The sequence below is a fragment of the Pseudophryne corroboree genome, chromosome 5 (genome assembly GCF_028390025.1).
Source record: "Pseudophryne corroboree isolate aPseCor3 chromosome 5, aPseCor3.hap2, whole genome shotgun sequence".
NCBI classification, from domain to species: Eukaryota; Metazoa; Chordata; class Amphibia; order Anura; family Myobatrachidae; genus Pseudophryne; species Pseudophryne corroboree.
Window position 1 is genome coordinate 801,017,154 of NC_086448.1, and position 21,675 is coordinate 801,038,828.

Genomic DNA, 21,675 nt, shown 5'->3' on the forward strand with positions numbered 1-21,675 from the left:
CATCACTTCACATAAATATCCTGAAGCTAAGGGCCATTTACAATGCTCTAAGCTTAGCAAGACCTCTGCTTCAAGGTCAGCCGGTGTTGATCCAGTCGGACAACATCATGGCAGTCACCCACGTAAACAGACAGGGTGGCACAAGAAGCAGGAGGGCAATGGCAGAAGCTGCAGGGATTCTTCGCTGGGCGGAAAATCATGTGATAGCACTGTCAACAGTATTCATTCCGGGAGTGGACAACTGGGAAGCAGACTTCCTCAGCACGACCTCCACCCGGGAGAGTGGGGACTTCACCCAGAAGTCGTCCACATGATTAAAAAAAAAAAAAAACTCGACAGGTATTGCGCCAGGTCAAGAGACCCTCAGGCAATAGTTGTAGACGCTCTGGTAACACCGTGGGTGTACCAGTCAGTGTATGTGTTCCCTCCTCTGCCTCTCATACCCAAGGTACTGAGATTGATAAGATGGAGAGGAGAAAGCACTATATTCGTGGCTCCGGATTGGCCAAGAAGGACTTGGTAACCGGAACTTCAAGAGATGCTCACGGAGGATCCGTGGCCTCTACCTCTAAGAAGGGACCTGCTCCAGCAAGGACCCTGTCTGTTCCAAGACTTACCGCGGCTGCGTTTGACGGCATGCCGGTTGAACACCGGATCCTGAAGGAAAAAAGGCATTCCGAATGAAGTCATCCATATCCTGATCTAAAGCCAGGAAGGATGTAACCGCAAAAACATTATCACCGCAATTGGCGTAAATATGTTGCGTAGTGCGAGGCCAGTAAGGCCCGACGGAGGAAATTCAACTGGGTCGATTCCTACATTTCCTGCAAACAGGAGTGTCTATGGGCCTGAAATTGGGGTCCATTAAGGTTCAGATTTCGGCCCTGTCAATTTTCTTCCAAAAAAGAACTAGCTTTAGTCCCTGAAGTTTAGACGTTTGTAAAAGGGGTACTGCATATACAGCCTCCTTTTGTGCCTCCAGTGGCAATTTGGGATCTCAATGTAGTTTGGGTTCCAAAAGTCACATTGGTTTGAACCACTTAAATCTGTGGAGTTAAAATATCTCACATGGAAAGTGGTCATGCTGTTGGCCCTGGCCTGGGCCAGGCGCGTGTCAGAATTGGCGGCTTTATCCTGTAAAAGCCCTTATCTGATTTTCCATTCGGACAGGGCGGAATTGAGGACTCGTCCTCAGTTTCTCACTAAGGTGGTTCCAGCGTTTTCACCTGAACCAACCTATTGTGGTGCCTGCGGCTACTAGGGACTTGGAGGAATCCAAGTTGCTGGATGTTGTCAGGGCCCTGAAAATATTCCAGGACGGCTGGAGTCAGGAAATCTGACTCGCTGTTTATCCTGTATGCACCCAACAAGCTGGGTGCTCCTGCTTCTAAGCAGACTATTGCTCGTTGGATTTGTAGTACAATTCAGCTTGCACATTCTGTGGCAGGCCTGCCACAGCTAAAATCTGTAAAAGCCCGTTCCACAAGGAAAGTGGGCTCATCTTGGGCGGCTGCCCGAGGGGTCTCGGCTTTACAACTTTGCCGAGCAGCTACTTGGTCAGGGGCAAACACGTTTGCTAAATTCTACAAATTTGATACCCTGGCTGAGGAGGACCTGGAGTTCTCTCATTCGGTGCTGCAGAGTCATCCGCACTCTCCCGCCCGTTTGGGAGCTTTGGTATAATCCCCATGGTCCTTACGGAGTCCCCAGCATCCACTTAGGACGTTAGAGAAAATAAGAATTTACTTACCGATAATTCTATTTCTCATAGTCCGTAGTGAATGCTGGGCGCCCATCCCAAGTGCGGATTGTCTGCAATACTTGTACATAGTTATTGTTACAAAAATCGGGTTATTATTGTTGGAAGCCATCTTTTCAGAGGCTCCTCTGTTATCATACTGTTAACTGGGTTCAGATCACAAGTTATACGGTGTGATTGGTGTGGCTGGTATGAGTCTTACCCGGGATTCAAAATCCTTCCTTATTGTGTACGCTCGTCCGGGCACAGTATCCTAACTGAGGCTTGGAGGAGGGTCATAGGGGGAGGAGCCAGTGCACACCAGTTAGTCCTAAAGCTTTCTTTAGATGTGCCCAGTCTCCTGCGGAGCCGCTATTCCCCATGGTCCTTACGGAGTCCCCAGCATCCACTACGGACTATGAGAAATAGAATTATCGGTAAGTAAATTCTTATTTTTGGCCATGGAACCAGGGGATTGCATGGTATATCTGGATATACAAGATGCTTACCTGCATGTGCCGATAGCCTTGTCTCATCAGGGTTACCTCAGGTTCGCTATCTTCCAGACACATTTTCAATTCCAGGCTTTACCCTTTGGGTTGGCCACAGCCCCCAGAGTATTTACCAAGATCATGGTGGTTATGGCAGCTTATCTCCGCAAACAGGGGATAAGGATTTTTCCATACCTCAACGATCTTTTAATCCTGGCACAATCTCAGGAAATGCTCTTGAGCCATCTCCAACAGAGAATAACTTGTCTACAGAAGCATGGATGGCTCATAAATTGGGCAAAGTCGTCTCTGATTCCGTCACGGATGATTCACTTAGGGGCTGTATTGGATTCAGGTCTGCAGAAAATAATTTTACCTATGGAAAAAATAATCAAGGTGCAGTTAATAACTCGGGAATTGTTGCACAGTCAAACAATATTAGTTCACACGGCAATGCGAGTGATGGGGTTGATGGTGTCAACATTCGACATGGTGGAATATGCACAATTCCACTCAAGACCTTTGCAACATCTGATTTTGACCAGATGGAATGGATTACATCAGACAATAAAGAAACAAATGATGGTACTTCCAGTAAAGGTAAAGAGGTCATTAGCCTGGTGGCTACAGACATCCCATCTAGACAAGGGGAGACCCTTTTGGATATTAGATTGGTAGATCCTGACAATGGATGCCAGTCTTCAGGGCTGGGGAGCGGTGTCCGGAAAATTATGGTTCCAGGGACAATGGACCAAAGAGGAAAGTTGCCTGCCAATAAATTTGTTGGAACTACGAGCCATATACATGGCACTGATTCAAGCAGAGGACATTATGCAAGGAAAACCAGTCCAGATCCGCTCAGACAATGCCACGGCAGTAGCGTACCTCAACCATCAGGGAGGAACTCGCCGCCAAAGAGCAATGAAGGAGGTAAGTCACATACTAAATTGGGCAGAACTCCATCTCCCAGCATTGTCCGCAGTGTTCGTTCCAGGAGTTCTAAACTGGGAAGTGGACTTTCTCAGTCGGCACACCATTCAAGAAACCGAATGGGCTCGATACCCAGAAGTATTTCAGACATGTGGGGGTTGCCGTAGATAGACCTCATGGCGTCCCGTCTGAACCACAAAGTTCCGGCATACGGGTCAAGAACAAAAGACCCCGGAGCGATCCTGATGGATGCACTGTCAGTGAAATGGGACTTTCATCTGGCATATCGGTTTCCTCCAATCTTCCTGCTACCCAGGGTGGTGAGGAAAATTAAGCAAGCAAAGGGTGCCGTGATTCTAATAGCTCCGGCATAGCCCAGAAGGCATTGGTACAGAGATCTGCAGAGGATGTCGATGGATGCGTCAATTCTGCTCCCTCAACGTCCAGATCTACTAATGCAGGGTCCCTGTTGTCATTGGCATCTGGATCGGCTGTCTTTGACGGCGTGGCTGTTGAAACCTCTATCCTAAAATCAAGAGGCTTTTCACAACAGGTAATCCAAACAATGCTTAGAGCAAGGAAACCCTCCTCTACTTGCGTTTATCACCGAATATGGCGAACCTATATTCATTGGTGCAGTCAAAGAAATATGGATCCAAAATCTTTCAGAGTATCCAGAATCTTAGATTTCCTTCAGGCAGGAATGGATAAGGGCTTGAAGGTGGCTTCCTTGAGAGTTCAAGTTTCGGCATTGACTGTATGGTTTCAAAAGAAAATTGCTACTTTACAAGATGTGCGTACTTTTTTCCAGGGAATGCTGCGCATTCAACCACCTTTTGTTCCTCCTGCAGTGCCATGGGATCTAAGTCTGGTTCTCAAAGCTCTTCAAGGGGCTCCGTTTGAACCACTAAAAAAAAGTGGATCTTAAATGGTTAACAGCTAAAGTACTCTTCCTACTGTCTATGGCATCAGCTAGAAGAGTATCAGATTTAGGAGCACTATCATGTAAATCTCTTTTTCTGAGTTTTTATCCAGATAAAGCAGTTTTCAGAACTAAGTCTGGTTATCTTCCAAAGGTGGTATCGAAGTTTCACCTTAATGAAGAAATTGTGGTCCCGGCTTTTCAGGTATCGGGACTTTCTGCGGGAGAAGCGTAGTCCGTGCATTAAGAATCTACATAGATCGTACCAGTGTCATCAAAAAGACAGATTCTTTCTTCATTCTCTACGGATTTCATAAGAGGGGATGGCCTGCTACTAAACAGATGCTAGCTAGATGGCTTCGAATGACTATTTCAGAAGCATGCTCTCGAGCTGATCTCCCTGTTCTGGCTAATGGCCCTCATTCCGAGTTGTTCGCTCGCTAGCTGCTTTTAGCAGCATTGCACACGCTAAGCTAGGAGTGTATCTTAGCATAGCAGAATTGCGAACAAAAGATTAGCAGAATTGCGATTAGCAGTTTCTGAGTGGCTCGAGACTTACTCCTACATTGCGATCAGTTCAGTCAGTTTCGTTCCTGGTTTGCCGTCACAAACACGCTCTGCGTTCGGCCAGACTCTCTCCCGTTTCTCCAGACACTCCCGCGTTTTTCCCTGAAACGCCTGCGTTTCTCCGCACACTCCCAGAAAACGGTCAGTTTCTGGCCAAAAACACCCACTTCCTGTCAATCACTCACCGATCAGCAGAACGATGAAAAAACTTTGTTACGCCGTGAGTAAAATACCTAACTTTTGTGTAAAATAACTAAGCGCATGCGCTATACGAACCTTGCGCATGCGCAGTAAGCGACTAATCGCAGTATAGCGAAAATCGGCAACGAGCAAACAACTCGGAATGACCCCCAATGTCTCTGCTCACTCTACATGTAAGGTAGGTCCTTCATGGGCAGCACAACATGGTGCTTCAGCAGAACAGATATGTCATGATCGATTTGGTGCCAATCCGCTGACGCTCCAGCAAATCCCAATGTTATCCTGTGGAAACCTGTGGACATAGGAGAAATACCGTTATCAACGGTAAGTTCTTACCATAACGTATATTTCCATGAAGATAGAGCTGAGCTCAGGACGCGTCAGCAGTTCTTTCCAAAGGTTGTGTCGGCTTTTCATATCAACCAACCTATTGTGGTGCCAGTGGCTACTGACTCCTCAATTACATCAAAGTCCTTGGATGTTGTAAGGGCTTTGAAAATCTATGTGAAGGGGACTGCTCGTCATAGGAAAATGGACTCTCTGTTTGTCCTGTATGATCCCAAGAAAATTTGGTGTCCTGCTTCTAAGCAGACGATTTCTCGCTGGATCAGGTTCACTATCCAGCATGCATATTCTACGGCAGGATTGGCGTGTCCGAAATCAGTTAAGGCTCACTCTACTCGTAAGGTGGAATCTTCCTGGGCGGCTGCCCGAGGTGTCTCGGCTTTGCAACTTTGCCGAGCGGCTGCTTGGTCTGGGTCGAACACATTTGCTAAGTTCTACAAGTTCGACACTTTGGCCTCTGAGGACCTAAAGTTTGGTCTATCGGTTCTGCAGGAGCCTCCGCGCTCTCCCTCCCGTTCTGGTAGCTTTGGTACATCCCCATGGTACTAATGTGGACCCCATCATCCTCTAGGACGTAAGAGAAAATAGGATTTTAATTACCTACCGGTAAATCCTTTTCTCGTAGTCTGTAGAGGATGCTGGGCGCCTGCCCAGTGCTTCATGATCCTGCAGTTGTTACTTAGTTCAGTACTGCTTAGTTCTTGGTTAAGTACTGTTTTTGTTACTTGGTTAAGTAATGTTTCAGCTTTTGCTGAGTTTCAAGCTCATTAGCTTGGTTTGCCTTGTGTGTGAGCTGGTGTGAATCTCGCCACTATCTGAGTATAATCCTTCTCTCGAAGATGTCCGTCTCGGGCACAGTTTCTAGACTGAGTCTGGTAGGAGGGGCATAGAGGGAGGAGCCAGCCCACACTCTCAAACTCTTAAAGTGCCAATGGCTCCTAGTGGACATGTCTATACCCCATGGTACTAATGTGGACCCGGACTACGAGAAAAGGATTTACCGGTAGGTAATTAAAATCCTATTTATACTGCAGCTGTAGATGAAATAGATCTATCGGAGCCGGGTTTGTTTATTTTTTGTCCTACGTTTTATGACACACAGAAGAGGAACGGCTGAACTGGGGTGATTGCGATCTATAGCAAATGTGGAACCTTTAATAATATTAAAATGAATATGAACAAATGAAGAATTATTTGAATTACAAATCAGAGCATCTCCAAATGTAAACTCATTGTTATCGTACCGCTCAGCCTAAAAACATAAATCTATACACCGTCCCATCTTCCTCCTGTACACGGGGCTGTCCTTTACAAGATCCGTGTCACTCGTTATGACCCCCCCTATAGATCACTATTCTGAAGATCAGTGAATGGGTTTAGAGCAGCATACTATGGGGTATATGCAATTGCGGTCGAATTCCGGGTGGAATTCGACCGTTTTTAAATTCGACCGTCGAATTCCGGCAGGTGGGTGCCGGAATTCGACATATTCAATAAAAAACGAATTCGACAGTCCCGCTGTCGAAAAACGGCCGATTTGACGGATTTTGATTAGATTTTTAAAAATGTTAAAAAAAACGGGGAAAAACTGTAAAAATCCCCGGGGGGAAATTGCGTGGGATCCCCCCTCCTAAGCATAACCAGCCTCGGGCTCTTTGAGCCGGTCCTGGTTGCCAAAATACGGGGGGAAAAATGACAGGGGATCCCCTGTATTTTAACAACCAGCATCGGGCTCTGCGCCTGGTCCTGGTGCAAAAAATACGGGGGACAAAAAGAGTAGGGGTCCCCCGTATTTTTTGGACCAGCACCGGGCTCCACTAGCTGGACAGATAATGCCACAGCCGGGGGTCACTTTTATACAGCGGCCGTGGGATTAAATACCCAACTAGTCACCCCTGGCCGGGGTACCCTGGGGGAGTGGGGACCCCTTCAATCAAGGGGTCTCCCCCCCCCCCCCTCAGCCACCCAAGGGCCAGGGGTGAAGCCCGAGGCTGTCCCTCCCCATCCAAGGGCTGCGGATGGGGGGCTGATAGCCTTGTTGAAAATGGAAGAATATTGTTTTTTTGCAGAAGAACTACAAGTCCCAGCAAGCCTCCCCCGCAAGGCGGTACTTGGAGAACCACAAGTACCAGCATGCGGGGGGGGGGGAACGGGCCCGCTGGTACCTGTAGTTCTACTGCAAATAAAAACAGGACACAGACACCGTGAAAATACAACTTTATTTCACACATGCCGACACATACATACTTACCTATGTTGACACGCCGACTCTGGCCACGTCTCCAATGTCGACGTCCTGGGTACCTGAAAATAAAATTATACTCACCTGATCCAGTGTCCGGTTCTTTTATTGTAATCCACGTACTTGGTTAATGCGTTTTTTTGTTTTGCCAAGTACGTGGATTACAATAAAAGAACCGGACACTGGATCAGGTGAGTATAATTTTATTTTCAGGTACCCCGGACGTCGACATTGGAGACGAGCCCAGAGTCGGCGTGTCAACATAGGTAAGTATGTGTGTCGGAATGTATGTAATAAAGTTATACTTTCACGGTGTCTGTGTCCTGTTTTTATTTGGATATTTTTTTTTGCAGTAGAACTACAGGTACCAGCGGGCCCGTCCCCCCCCCCCCCCCCTACCGCATGCTAGTACTTGTGGTTCTCCAAGTACCGGCTTGCGGGGGAGGCTTGCTGGGACTTGTAGTTCTTCTGCAAAAACCAATATTCTTCCATTTTCAACAAGGCTATCACCCCCCCATCCGCAGCCCTTGGATGGGGGGGACAGCCTCGGTCTTCACCCCTGGCCCTTGGGTGGCTGGGGGGGGGTGGACCCCTTGATTGAAAGTGTCCCCACTCCTCCAGGGTACCCCGGCCAGGGGTGACTAGTTGGGTATTTAATGCCACGGCCGCAGGGCGCTGTATAAAAGTGACCCCCGGCTGTGGCATTATCTGTCCAGCTAGTGGAGCCCGGTGCTGGTCCAAAAATTACGGGGGACCCCTACTCTTTTTGTCCCCCGTATTTTTTGCACCAGGACCAGGCGCAGAGCCCGGTGCTGGTTGTTAAAATACGGGGGATCCCCTGTCATTTCCCCCCCCCCCCCCCCGTATTTTGGCAACCAGGACCGGCTCAAAGAGCCCGAGGCTGGTTATGCTTAGGAGGGGGGACCTCACGCATTTTTTTTTCTGACTTTTACACCAATCCATTTAAAAAAAATAAAAATATTTTTAAAAATATATAAATAATACTTGTGCCTCCTGAATAGACAAACCAAGTACCTAATCCCTTCTAATATAAATAGATATGCTATTACCAAAAAAAAAACATGTTTTTACATTTTTTTATTAGATTCCGCCAGCAAAGTGTGGCGGATTGAAAATGACGAATTTACTGTCTAAAAGCACTGTTGTCGAATTTACAATCTTCAATTGAATATACTTTTGTCGAAATGCCGCATTTGTACCATTGCAGAAATGTCGAATTTGACAAATGTCGAATTTCAAAAAGTCGAATTTGGAATGGGCGTTTTTTGGCGAAAAGTACTGTATTGCATTGTCGATTTTTTTTTTTTTTAGTGAAAATGTCCCGTTTTTCGACATTTTCGGGAATTCGACCGCAATTACATATACCCCTATAAGTGGCTGTTACCACCTGTGAGTAGGTATCCCTAAGGTGTACTGTGTCTGTGACCCGAAGCCCCATCAGGTGTCGTTTGCCAGGTGATGACCCTTGAAGAGTCTTTGTGTGTGTTTTTCCCCTAATGCTTTGTGTATTACGATTTTTGTCATTGACCCTTAAGTAACATTTAGAGATTGGTTTGCCCTGTTTCTCTATCCGTGGGGGCAACTCTGATTGTTTCAACCAATATTAGACCGTTTCTCTGGCGTATCGCTAAACACATCCTGCCATTTACGTCACATGACCTTTAAGGAAAGGGTAAAAATCAAAATGAGGGGTGCCATTTACAATCTAGGAAGAGTTTTGCATAAGGACAACAATTATATTATATGTTATATTTTGTTAATTACCGTAACAGACCTTTGACCCTTGCTTCCTTGTGTTTTCAGCCCGGCTTCCCACCTTCATTTCTCCATAAAACACCCGCATACATTGTCCTGGGAGTACTACAGCATGTTCCAGTGTAAGGCTCACCTGGTCATGAGACTGATTGAGAATCGCATCAGTATGGAGTTCATGCTGCAGGTACGTGCAATGGTGTACCCTCTTACAGGTGACCCTCCCAGGGTGGAGAACCGTTCACTGTAACAAACAACGGTGACATAAAGGGTCTGTTTTAGAGTTGGACGCAAGTTTGTGGCAAATATATGACGGTCCTAAAATTAGCCATACTGCGCTTGCATACACCTTGCGCACACAAGTCCGTTTTGTGGATCTGACCAGTAAGCATCTTTGAGCAGTTACGGCTATTCAGAGTCGCTTGTGGCTGAATTGGGGGGAACTAGGTGCTCGATCATAAGCGGAGTGTTCCGAGGCAGGAGAATTGTGCGTGCAAGAAATCTCTCTGCTGTTCTGCGGATCTCTGGCACCAGGTACAGGGTTGGTGCAAATGGGCTGCGAGTGATGACCGCGGCTTTCATATGCGGATGGATAGGGCTGATTCAGAATACTGGTGATGAGCGTCTTGTTGCTTACTTGTGTGCATGTCTGAATCAGGCCTTTGAGGAGTTATCTGCGTTTTTAACCCCGCCTTATATTTAATAGTCCTAAAATGCATCAGAGCATTTAAATTAATTTTTGTTTCCCCTTGTCTTTATGTCACTGTTAATCGCTGGATCACATAAACTGGATAGGGAATATGGAATATGATTTTCCTCCGGTATTATCCTAGAAACTTGCACTCTACTACTGGTGTTCCAAAAACAGAACATAATAGTGCCCTCCTTCAGCTTGTATGTCATCGAACACTCCTAGACATTCAGCAGAAAACAGCATGTTACATAAAAATACCAGGTAATGACCAAGGTGCCCTCCTAGTGGATTCAAGATGGTGACTTGGCCTTTACACAAGTGCCGGAGTGTGATTTCAGAACTCAGTAGTTGAGAGCTACTAACGCGTTTCAACCTTAAGGTCTTTTTCAAGGCAAATTAGGGTAGTGTTGTTTTATAGTTCCCTGAGCAAAGAAAATTAGACCTCGTCATTGCAAGTATGTATAAATGTGCATTTCTTAATAACAATACTTGGTTGTGAAAAACTTATAAGAAACTGTTAATAAATAAAATAATGTTTTACATTTCTGAATGGTTGCTGTTCTGGATAAATAAATTAATTGGATGGTGGAAATCTAAATCACAAATCTAGCTGGACCTTTTCATGGACCCTACAAAGTCCTGCATTTGATAAGAAGTAGTAGTAATAATAGTAACAGTTGTAACATGAAAACAGTAGTGGGATAAATAGGCAAATCAGCTTAATCTCCTTTGTGAGATACAATAGATTAACTGTTCCCTGTTACAGCAATCCTCACATAGACTAGCTTGCACTGGCAACTTGGAATGCATTCTGAGCAGGACATAAAGCGTTTTATTACACCACAGACAGAACTGAATCCTTTGTGTCAATCAGGCCTTACCTGTAAATGATGTTTTGTACACCTTATACGCCTAGCCGACACCTTTCCCGCCATGGTGGTATAATAGAATTTGCTTGAGCGTGACGTGACCTCTGATAGACAACACCTCTAATTGCTTTGGAAGCTGTAATGAGCTCAGAGGTCAATTTAATTCCCGTACGAAAGATTTGTGTTGTACGGTTTATTTCTCAAGTGCTGTTTGGGAAGCTTAATGGCAAAACTCATTGCTGTGTCACAGTGCTGCGGTCACGAGTTTGATTCTTACTTGGCCCTATCTGTGTAAAGTTTGTATGTTCCTCATCTCCTGGTGCTCTGTGAAGTGTGTATGTGAGCTCGTAAATGATGGTCTGTAGAGTAAACTAATTGTAGCCTACAACAGTGACCCAGAGTTTAATCCGCTTTCGTGGATTTTTATCTCCCTTGTTAAATCGGTGACCATGGTGTCACCCTGCTCAGATTGGATCTGCCGTGGTAAAACATGAAACCCACCTCTCTTAATGTCAGCTTGGGTTAATTCTACATTTGAGGAAATTGCCCTTTTGATGATCCAAAGACTTAAGAGTTTGTAGTTTCAATGGAAAAAAAATATATAATATAATACCTTAGCTGATTGGTACCTTTAGCCTAATGGGGAATCAAAGACTCAGCATTTCTTATTTTAGCTGGTTCATCGGCTGTTTTTTTTTTTTTGTTTGTTTTCTCTATCGTCCTAGTGGATGCTGGGGTTCCTGAAAGGACCATGGGGAATAGCGGCTCCGCAGGAGACAGGGCACAAAAAGTAAAGCTTTACGATCAGGTGGTGTGTACTGGCTCCTCCCCCTATGACCCTCCTCCAAGCCTCAGTTAGATTTTTGTGCCCGGCCGAGAAGGGTGCAATCTAGGTGGCTCTCCTAAAGAGCTGCTTAGAAAAGTTTAGCTTAGGTTTTTTATTTTACAGTGAGTCCTGCTGGCAACAGGATCACTGCAACGAGGGACTTAGGGGAGAAGAAGTGAACTCACCTGCGTGCAGGATGGATTGGCTTCTTGGCTACTGGACATTAGCTCCAGAGGGACGATCACAGGTACAGCCTGGATGGTCACCGGAGCCTCGCCGCCGGCCCCCTTGCAGATGCTGAAACGAGAAGAGGTCCAGAATCGGCGGCAGAAGACTCCTCAGTCTTCTTAAGGTAGCGCACAGCACTGCAGCTGTGCGCCATTTTCCTCTCAGCACACTTCACACGGCAGTCACTGAGGGTGCAGGGCGCTGGGAGGGGGGCGCCCTGGGAGGCAAATGAAAACCTTTTTTGGCTAAAAATACCTCACATATAGCTTCCGGGGGCTATATGGAGATATTTAACCCCTGCCAGAATCCACTAAAGAGCGGGAGACGAGCCCGCCGAAAAAGGGGCGGGGCCTATCTCCTCAGCACACAGCGCCATTTTCCTCACACAGCTCCGCTGGTCAGGAAGGCTCCCAGGCTCTCCCCTGCACTGCACTACAGAAACAGGGTAAAACAAGAGAGGGGGGGCAAAATTGTGGCAAAACTATATTATTAAAGCAGCTATACAGGGAGCACTTATTATAAGGCTATCCCTGTCATATATAGCGCTTTTGGTGTGTGCTGGCAAACTCTCCCTCTGTCTCCCCAAAGGGCTAGTGGGGTCCTGTCTTCGTTAAGAGCATTCCCTGTGTGTCTGCTGTGTGTCGGTACGTGTGTGTCGACATGTATGAGGACGATATTGGTGTGGAGGCGGAGCAATTGCCAAATATGGGGATGTCACCTCCTAGGGGGTCGACACCAGAATGGATGCCTTTATTTATGGAATTACGGGATAGTGTCAACACGCTAAAGCAGTCGTTTGACGACATGAGACGGCCGGACAATAAATTAGTGCCTGTCCAGGCGCCTCAAACACCGTCAGGGGCTGTAAAACGCCCTTTGCCTCAGTCGGTCGACACAGACCCAGACACAGGCACTGATTCCAGTGGCGACGGTGACGAATCAACCGTATTTTCCAGTAGGGCCACACGTTATATGATTTTGGCAATGAAGGAGGCGTTACATATTGCTGATACTACAGGTACCACAAAACAGGGTATCATGTGGGGTGTGAAAAAACTACCTATAGTTTTTCCTGAATCAGATGAATTAAATGGTGTGTGTGATGAAGCGTGGGTTGCCCCCGATAAAAAAAATGCTAATTTCAAAGAAGTTATTGGCTTTATACCCTTTCCCGCCAGAGGTTAGGGCGCGCTGGGAAACACCTCCTAGGGTGGACAAGGCGCTCACACGCTTATCAAAACAAGTGGCGTTACCCTCTCCTGAGACGGCCGCACTTAAAGATCCAGCAGATAGGAGGATGGAAAATATCCAAAAAAGTATATACACACATACAGGTGTTATACTACGACCAGCTATAGCGACAGCCTGGATGTGCAGTGCTGGGGTAGCTTGGTCAGAGTCCCTGATTGAAAATATTGATACCCTGGATAGGGACAATGTTTTACTGTCTTTAGAGCAAATAAAGGATGCATTTCTTTATATGCGTGATGCACAGAGGGATATCTGCACACTGGCATCACGGGTAAGTGCTATGTCCATTTCGGCCAGAAGAAGTTTATGGACGCGACAGTGGTCAGGCGATGCGGACTCAAAACGGCATATGGAAGTTTTGCCGTATAAAGGGGAGGAGTTATTTGGTGTCGGTCTATCGGATTTGGTGGCCACGGCTACAGCCGGGAAATCCACCTTTTTACCTCAAGTCACTCCCCAACAGAAAAAGACACCGACTTTTCAACCGCAGCCCTTTCGTTCCTTTAAAAACAAGAGAGCAAAGGGATATTCATATTTGCCACGAGGCAGAGGAAGGGGGAAGAGACAGCAACAGGCAGCTCCTTCCCAGGAACAGAAGCCCTCCCCCGCTTCTACAAAAGCCTCAGCATGACGCTGGGGCTTCTCAAGCGGACTCGGGGGCGGTGGGGGGTCGTCTCAAGAATTTCAGCGCGCAGTGGGCTCACTCGCAGGTAGATCCCTGGATCCTGCAGATAATATCTCAGGGGTACAGGTTGGAACTAGAGACGGATCCACCTCGCCGTTTCCTGAAGTCTGCTTTACCAACGTCCCCCTCCGACAGGGTGACGGTCTTGGAAGCCATTCACAAGCTGTACTCTCAGCAGGTGATAGTCAAGGTACCCCTTTTACAACAAGGAAAGGGGTATTATTCCACTCTATTTGTGGTACCGAAGCCGGATGGCTCGGTAAGACCTATTCTAAATCTGAAATCCTTGAACCTGTACATAAAGAAGTTCAAGATGGAGTCACTCAGAGCAGTGATAGCGAACCTGGAAGAAGGGGACTTTATGGTATCCTTGGACATCAAGGATGCGTATCTCCACGTTCCAATTTACCCCTCACACCAGGGGTACCTCAGGTTCGTCGTACAGAACTGTCACTATCAGTTTCAGACGCTGCCGTTCGGATTGTCCACGGCACCTCGGGTCTTTACCAAGGTAATGGCCGAGATGATGATTCTTCTTCGAAGAAAAGGCGTATTAATTATCCCATACTTGGACGATCTCCTAATAAGGGCAAGGTCCAGAGAACAGCTAGAGATGGGATTAGCACTGTCTCAAGAAGTGCTAAAACAGCACGGGTGGATTCTGAATATTCCAAAATCCCAGTTAATTCCGACAACACGTCTGCTGTTCCTAGGGATGATTCTGGACACGGTTCAGAAAAAGGTTTTTCTCCCGGAGGAAAAAGCCAAGGAGTTATCCGAGCTTGTCAGGAACCTCCTAAAACCAGGAAAGGTGTCTGTACATCAATGCACAAGAGTCCTGGGAAAAATGGTGGCTTCTTACGAAGCAATTCCATTCGGCAGATTCCACGCAAGAATTTTCCAGAGGGATCTGTTGGACAAATGGTCAGGGTCGCATCTTCAGATGCACCAGCGGATAACCCTGTCTCCAAGGACAAGGGTATCTCTTCTGTGGTGGTTGCAGAGTGCTCATCTATTGGAGGGCCGCAGATTCGGCATACAGGATTGGATCCTGGTGACCACGGACGCTAGCCTGAGAGGCTGGGGAGCAGTCACACAAGGAAGAAACTTCCAGGGCGTGTGGTCGAGCCTGGAAACGTCTCTTCACATAAACATTCTGGAACTAAGAGCAATCTACAATGCTCTAAGCCAGGCAGAACCTCTGCTTCAAGGAAAACCGGTGTTGATCCAGTCGGACAACATCACGGCAGTCGCCCATGTGAACAGACAGGGCGGCACAAGAAGCAGGAGTGCAATGGCAGAAGCTGCAAGGATTCTTCGCTGGGCAGAGAATCATGTGATAGCACTGTCAGCAGTGTTCATCCCGGGAGTGGACAACTGGGAAGCAGACTTCCTCAGCAGACACGACCTTCACCCGGGAGAGTGGGGACTTCATCCAGAAGTTTTCCACATGCTGGTAACCCGTTGGGAAAGACCAATGGTGGACATGATGGCGTCTCGCCTCAACAAAAAACTGGACAGGTATTGCGCCAGGTCAAGAGATCCGCAGGCAATAGCTGTGGACGCGCTGGTAACGCCTTGGGTGTACCAGTCGGTGTATGTGTTTCCTCCTCTGCCTCTCATACCAAAAGTATTGAGAATTATACGGCAAAGAGGCGTAAGAACGATACTAGTGGTTCCGGATTGGCCAAGAAGGACTTGGTACCCGGAACTTCAAGAGATGATCACGGAAGATCCGTGGCCTCTACCTCTGAGAAGGGACTTGCTTCAGCAGGGTCCCTGTCTGTTTCAAGACTTACCGCGGCTGCGTTTGACGGCATGGCGGTTGAACGCCGGATCCTAAAGGAAAAAGGCATGCCGGAAGAAGTCATTCCTACTTTGATTAAAGCAAGGAAGGAAGTAACCGCGCAACATTATCACCGCATTTGGCGAAAATATGTTGCGTGGTGCGAGGATCGGAGTGCTCCGACGGAGGAATTTCAACTGGGTCGATTCCTACATTTCCTGCAATCAGGATTGTCTATGGGTCTCAAATTGGGATCTATTAAGGTTCAAATTTCGGCCCTGTCGATTTTCTTCCAAAAAGAATTGGCTTCAGTTCCTGAAGTCCAGACTTTTGTTAAGGGAGTGCTGCATATACAGCCCCCTGTGGTGCCTCCAGTGGCACCGTGGGATCTCAATGTTGTTTTGGACTTTCTCAAATCTCATTGGTTTGAACCACTAAAAATTGTGGATTTGAAATATCTCACATGGAAAGTGACCATGCTACTAGCCCTGGCTTCGGCCAGGAGAGTGTCAGAACTGGCAGCTTTATCTTACAAAAGCCCATATCTGATTTTCCATTCGGACAGGGCAGAACTGCGGACTCGTCCGCATTTTCTCCCTAAGGTGGTGTCAGCATTTCATCTGAACCAACCTATTGTAGTGCCTGCGGCTACAAGCGACTTGGAGGACTCCAAGTTGTTGGACGTTGTCAGAGCTTTAAAAATATACATTTCAAGGACAGCTGGAGTCAGGAAATCTGACTCGCTGTTTATACTATATGCTCCCAACAAGTTGGGCGCTCCTGCGTCTAAGCAGACTATTGCTCGCTGGATTTGTAGTACGATTCAGCTTGCACATTCTGTGGCAGGCCTGCCACAGCCAAAATCGGTAAAAGCCCACTCCACAAGGAAGGTGGGTTCTTCTTGGGCGGCTGCCCGAGGGGTCTCGGCATTACAACTCTGCCGAGCGGCTACGTGGTCGGGGGAGAACACGTTTGTAAAATTCTACAAATTTGATACCCTGGCTAAGGAGGACCTGGAGTTCTCTCATTCGGTGCTGCAGAGTCATCCGCACTCTCCCGCCCGTTTGGGAGCTTTGGTATAATCCCCATGGTCCTTTCAGGAACCCCAGCATCCACTAGGACGATAGAGAAAATAAGAATTTACTTACCGATAATTCTATTTCTCGGAGTCCGTAGTGGATGCTGGGCGCCCATCCCAAGTGCGGATTATCTGCATTACTTGTACATAGTTACAAAAATCGGGTTATTATTGTTGTGAGCCATCTTTTCAGAGGCTCCGCTGTTATCATACTGTTAACTGGGTTTAGATCACAGGTTGTACGGTGTGATTGGTGTGGCTGGTATGAGTCTTACCCGGGATTCATAAATCCTTCCTTATTGTGTACGCTCGTCCGGGCACAGTACCTAACTGAGGCTTGGAGGAGGGTCATAGGGGGAGGAGCCAGTACACACCACCTGATCGTAAAGCTTTACTTTTTGTGCCCTGTCTCCTGCGGAGCCGCTATTCCCCATGGTCCTTTCAGGAACCCCAGCATCCACTACGGACTCCGAGAAATAGAATTATCGGTAAGTAAATTCTTATTTTTTTTTTTATTTCCTTACAATTCTGCCTCTGTTGTATCCCATTAGGGACCTGTTTGGCCACGAAGAGCTAATTAGCTTGGAGTCTTGCACATTAATTCCGTACGGCTAGGCCATTTGCAATACATAACTTCTCCTACTTAGGATTAGACGGTCAGCAAGAGAATGTGTAATTGGCTGCCTGACAGAACACTTCTCTTTATTCCGAGGTGTTTGATTGATCCACAAGTAAATGAGTGCTGTAGTCGACGGGGCTGTTATTAGAGCAGACACAAGACTGAGGATCAGACACTAATAACTGGATGATTTAACTACTGCAGAAGCGCGGTGCCCTCCCCTGGTCACACTTTCCTATCCAGACATGGGCAATGCATCCAAAATAAATGGAGCTCTGTATTGAAACTGGCATATACAACTAGGAGAGGGCTCGTGGGACGCACAATAGCAGATTGTCAGTGAATAATGTAGAAAGGTTTCCGAGTGAAGATTGGTAAACGCTACGTTTATTTCTATCTGACCAGCCTAAATTGGAAACGCAATCAAGCCGCAGTACCGGTGGTTAATTATAAAGAGGATGTGTGTTATGCATCAGGTTTTATGAGAGTCTTCCCTTTGTTTATTTTGTGCGAAAGGTGACTCCTAGGATGCTGTGGAACTGTAAGTGCCAGCATGCCATGCTGTATAACTGTAGCGAGCTCACAGTGGCCGTTCACCCATCCACTTTGCAGAGCTACAAAGATTCTCTTTTTCCTACATTATTCTAATTACATGCATTGATATCATCAGGTAAAGCTGGGTACACACTGGAGCAATGTGTACCTGGGTGATATGCTGGCCGACAGGCCAACATATCATACCATGTGTACACGTCAGAATGAGGTATAGAAAAACGGAGTGATACCTTCATTACTGCATGGTGCCGCATGCGATATTGTCCAGTTGGCCGTGCAATACGGCCGACCGGACAAAATCGCATGCGGCCGCGGGAGCGCGCAGATTGGCCGTACACACTGAACGATCCAGCCGATATGTTGACCTATCGGGCCAAGATAGCTACAGTGTGTACCCGGCTTAAGTCTTGTTTAATTCAGCGCTGTGTATGTTGTCCTGCAAAGAATGCACGAGCGTGGGCAGAATTATGATTATTCTATACATTGAGTGGCCAAATTATTATGGCCACCAGGCGATTCTATGCAAAGTAGCTCTTCTGCAGGTAATGCAGGATGTCTGATTCTGAACAGAAAGGGGAAGGTACGCAGAGACTAATGACGTCTATACGGAAATGATGGCTAAACGGCCCGATCTGACAGACTAGGACAGCGGCGTGAGCCTTAGCATAACGCCTGCAGTGGTGCATTGTTCCAGGGAGGCTGATCATGAGCGCAGGGCCTATGGTTGTAGACGGCTACTGGATGCCGAGCGGAACAGAGAGTGCGCAGGATTTAGTCCCACAGACGGGCAACAATACATAAAATCACACATACTTTGAATCAGGGATCAATTCAGGTGGTCTTTTATATGAACAGTACTCCACACATTACACTATATGGGCTGCAGAATACCTGTCTATCCGACCATTGCGATCTGCTGCAAACAGGGTGACGCCTGCAGTTTGTTCAGGGACACAGGAGTGGGACGGTACATGCGGTGTGATGAATCACATGATCAGTTACACCATGCAGAATGTTGTAGTTATGCAGCAGGGAAGCGGGGATCCTTCTTGCATTGTCACGGCTCTCCAGCCTGGCGAAGGCAACGTTATGGTATGGGGCATATACTCATAGGAGTGCCTGGTCCCTTTGATTCGTTTGGACAGTTAATAAGGGATGCAGTCAGGATCCTGGCAGTCAGAATACTGACGCTGGAATGCCGACACTATTCTGAATGCCGACACCGGTATCCAGAATGGGTACACCATCCTGACGCCAGAAACCCGACAGTTGTGATGCCAAACGAAGAGACACCGCGGTGCTGGAGAGGCAAGCCACAGGGTGGGGTGGGGGGAGATTAGGTTTAGGCTGCATACCGGGGGGTTACGGTTAGGCTGCCAGGAGGGGGGGTTAGGTTTAGGGAGCAGGGGGGGGGGGGTTAGGTTTAGGCACGTCCATGGGGGTGGTTCGGGTTAGGCTGCGGCTAGGGAGGCGGGGAAAGGGGAAAACACCCCTTACTCACTCCTGTCGGCTTTTTAATCAGCGGGATCCCGGTGTCGGTATTTCGAACGCCGGCATCCTGTGCGCCAGGATCCGTTAGTAGTAGTAGTAGAATCTATGCCAGAAGAATTCAAGCTGTATGAAAAGGGGGCCCCACAGAGTACTAACCCGGTGGTCCTAATAATAGTATTACTCCTGTAGTAAAGTGTAACTGGGATTAACTGCTTTTCCCGTCTCCAAAGGAGTAAAATATGATCAGTCCCAAAGCCAAATATCGTTATTGGTTGGGCACCAGGGATATTATAAAAGGATATATAACTGGATATTATTATTATTATTATTATTATCATTTATTTATATGGCGCCACAAGGGTTCCGCAGCGCCCAATTACAGAGTACATATGCACATAATCAAAACAGTGACTTACAGTTGAAATCAATTTTGGACAAGTACAGGGTAACTATGCATAACACCAGTAAATGACAGAGATAAGTTCCAGGTGGCCCAAAAACTGTGATTTGGGCAGTTGAGAATTATTAAAGAAGAAAAGGGTGAGCACGTGAGGGAAGAGGGCCCTACTCGTGAGAGCTTACATTCTAGGGGTAGGGGTAGACAGACAGGGGTGACACAGATGGGGTACATAGAGAGCATGGAACAGGGGGTTAGGATGAGATTTGGCTGGGTTTGGTAAAGAAATGGGTCTTGAGAGACCGTTTGAAGTTTTGTAGAGAGGTGGAGAGTCTGAGGGGGAGAGGTAAAGAATTCCAAAGGAAGGGAGCAGCACGTGAAAAATCTTGGAGATAGGAGTGGGAGGAAGTAATCAGGAGACAGGAGAGGCGGCGTGCATTAGCAGAGCGAAGAGGACGGGTGGGAGAGTAAAGGGAGATAAGGTCAGAGATGTAAATGGGAGAGGATTGGGTGAGAGCTTTGTAAGTGAGAGTGAGAAGTTTGAATTGGATTCTGAAGGGGAAGGGAAGCCAGTGAAGGGCTAGTAGGAGAGGGGAGGTGGATGTAGTGCGTTTGGTGAGGAAGATGAGCCGAGCAGCAGCATTGAGGATAGACTGGAGTGGAGAGAGGTAATTGTCAGGGAGGCCAGTTAGGAGGAGATTACAGTAGTCCAGTCTGGAAATAATCAGTGAGTGAATAATGATCTTAGTGGCATCCTGGGTGAGAAAAGGTCTGATCCTGGAAATGTTTTTGAGATGAAAATGACAGGTTTGTGAGAGGTGCTGAATGTGTGGTTTGAAGGAGAGGGAGGAGTCAAGGATTACACCAAGACAGCGTACTTGGGGGCTAGAGGAGATAGTCGTGCCATCAATGGATAATGAGATTGTGGGAGGTGAGGTTGTGCGGGAGGGTGGGAAGATGATCAGCTCAGTCTTAGACATGTTGAGTTTAAGAAAGCGTTGGGACATCCAGGAAGAGATAGCAGAAAGACAGTTAGAGGCACGAGTGAGGAGAGCCGTGGAGAGATCAGGGGAGGAGAGGTAGATTTGAGTGTCATCAGCATAGAGGTGATACTGGAAATTAAAAGAACTAATGAGTTCACCTAAAGAGGACGTATAGAGAGAGAAAAGGAGAGGCCCAAGAACAGAACCTTGGGGGACACCAACAGTTAGTGGAAGTGGGGGCGAGGTAGCATCATGAGAGGAGACAGAGAAGGAACGATCGGAGAGGTAGGAGGACAGCCAGGAGAGGGCAGTATCACGTAGACCAAGAGAGTGAAGGATTTGCAGAAGAAGAGGGTGGTCCACAGTGTCAAAAGCAGCAGAGAGGTCAAGAAGAATAAGCAGAGAGTAGTGGCCCTTAGATTTGGCGGCATGGAGGTCATTGCAGACTTTTGTGAGGGCAGTTTCAGTGGAGTGGAGAGAGCGGAAACCAGACTGGTATGGGTCAAGCAGTGAGTGAGAGGAAAGAAAGGCAGTAAGGCGATTATAGACAATACGCTCAAGAAGTTTGGAGGCAAAGGGGAGGAGAGAGATCGGTCGATAGTTGGAGAGAGTGTTAGGATCAAGGGTAGGTTTTTTAAGAATAGGGGAGACAAGAGCATGCTTGAAGGCAGAGGGGACAGTGCCTGATGAGAGGGAGAGATTGAGAAGGTGGGCAAGATGGGAACAGGCAGAAGGGGAGAGGTAGCGAAGGAGGTGGGAGGGGATAGGGTCGAGTGGGGAGGTTGTGGGGGGGGAGGAGTGTATGAGGGCCATGACTTCCTCACCAGATACTAGGGAGAAAGATGTCAGAGTTGGTAAGAGGGTAGGGGAGGGGTGGCAAAGGATGGGTGGTGGCTGGTTGCTGGACTGGTGGGATGTGATGTCCTGACGTATGGAGTCAATCTTGGATGTGAAGTAAGTGGCAAAGTCAAGAGCAGACAATGAGGAAGGGAGAGGAGGTGGTG

The 21,675-nt window shown here is 47.3% G+C and overlaps 1 protein-coding gene across 2 annotated transcripts in view; it reads left to right on the top strand.

The window, feature by feature from the left end:
* The window catches only part of TAF2 (TATA-box binding protein associated factor 2), a 250,202-nt gene that overhangs the window by 114,289 nt on the left and 114,238 nt on the right, over positions 1-21,675 (top strand). For both annotated transcript variants that reach the window (XM_063924457.1, XM_063924456.1), the window contains exon 11: positions 9,261-9,396. In XM_063924457.1, coding sequence (XP_063780527.1) covers positions 9,261-9,396 — 136 coding nt within the window. The remainder of the gene's footprint in view (positions 1-9,260; positions 9,397-21,675) is intronic.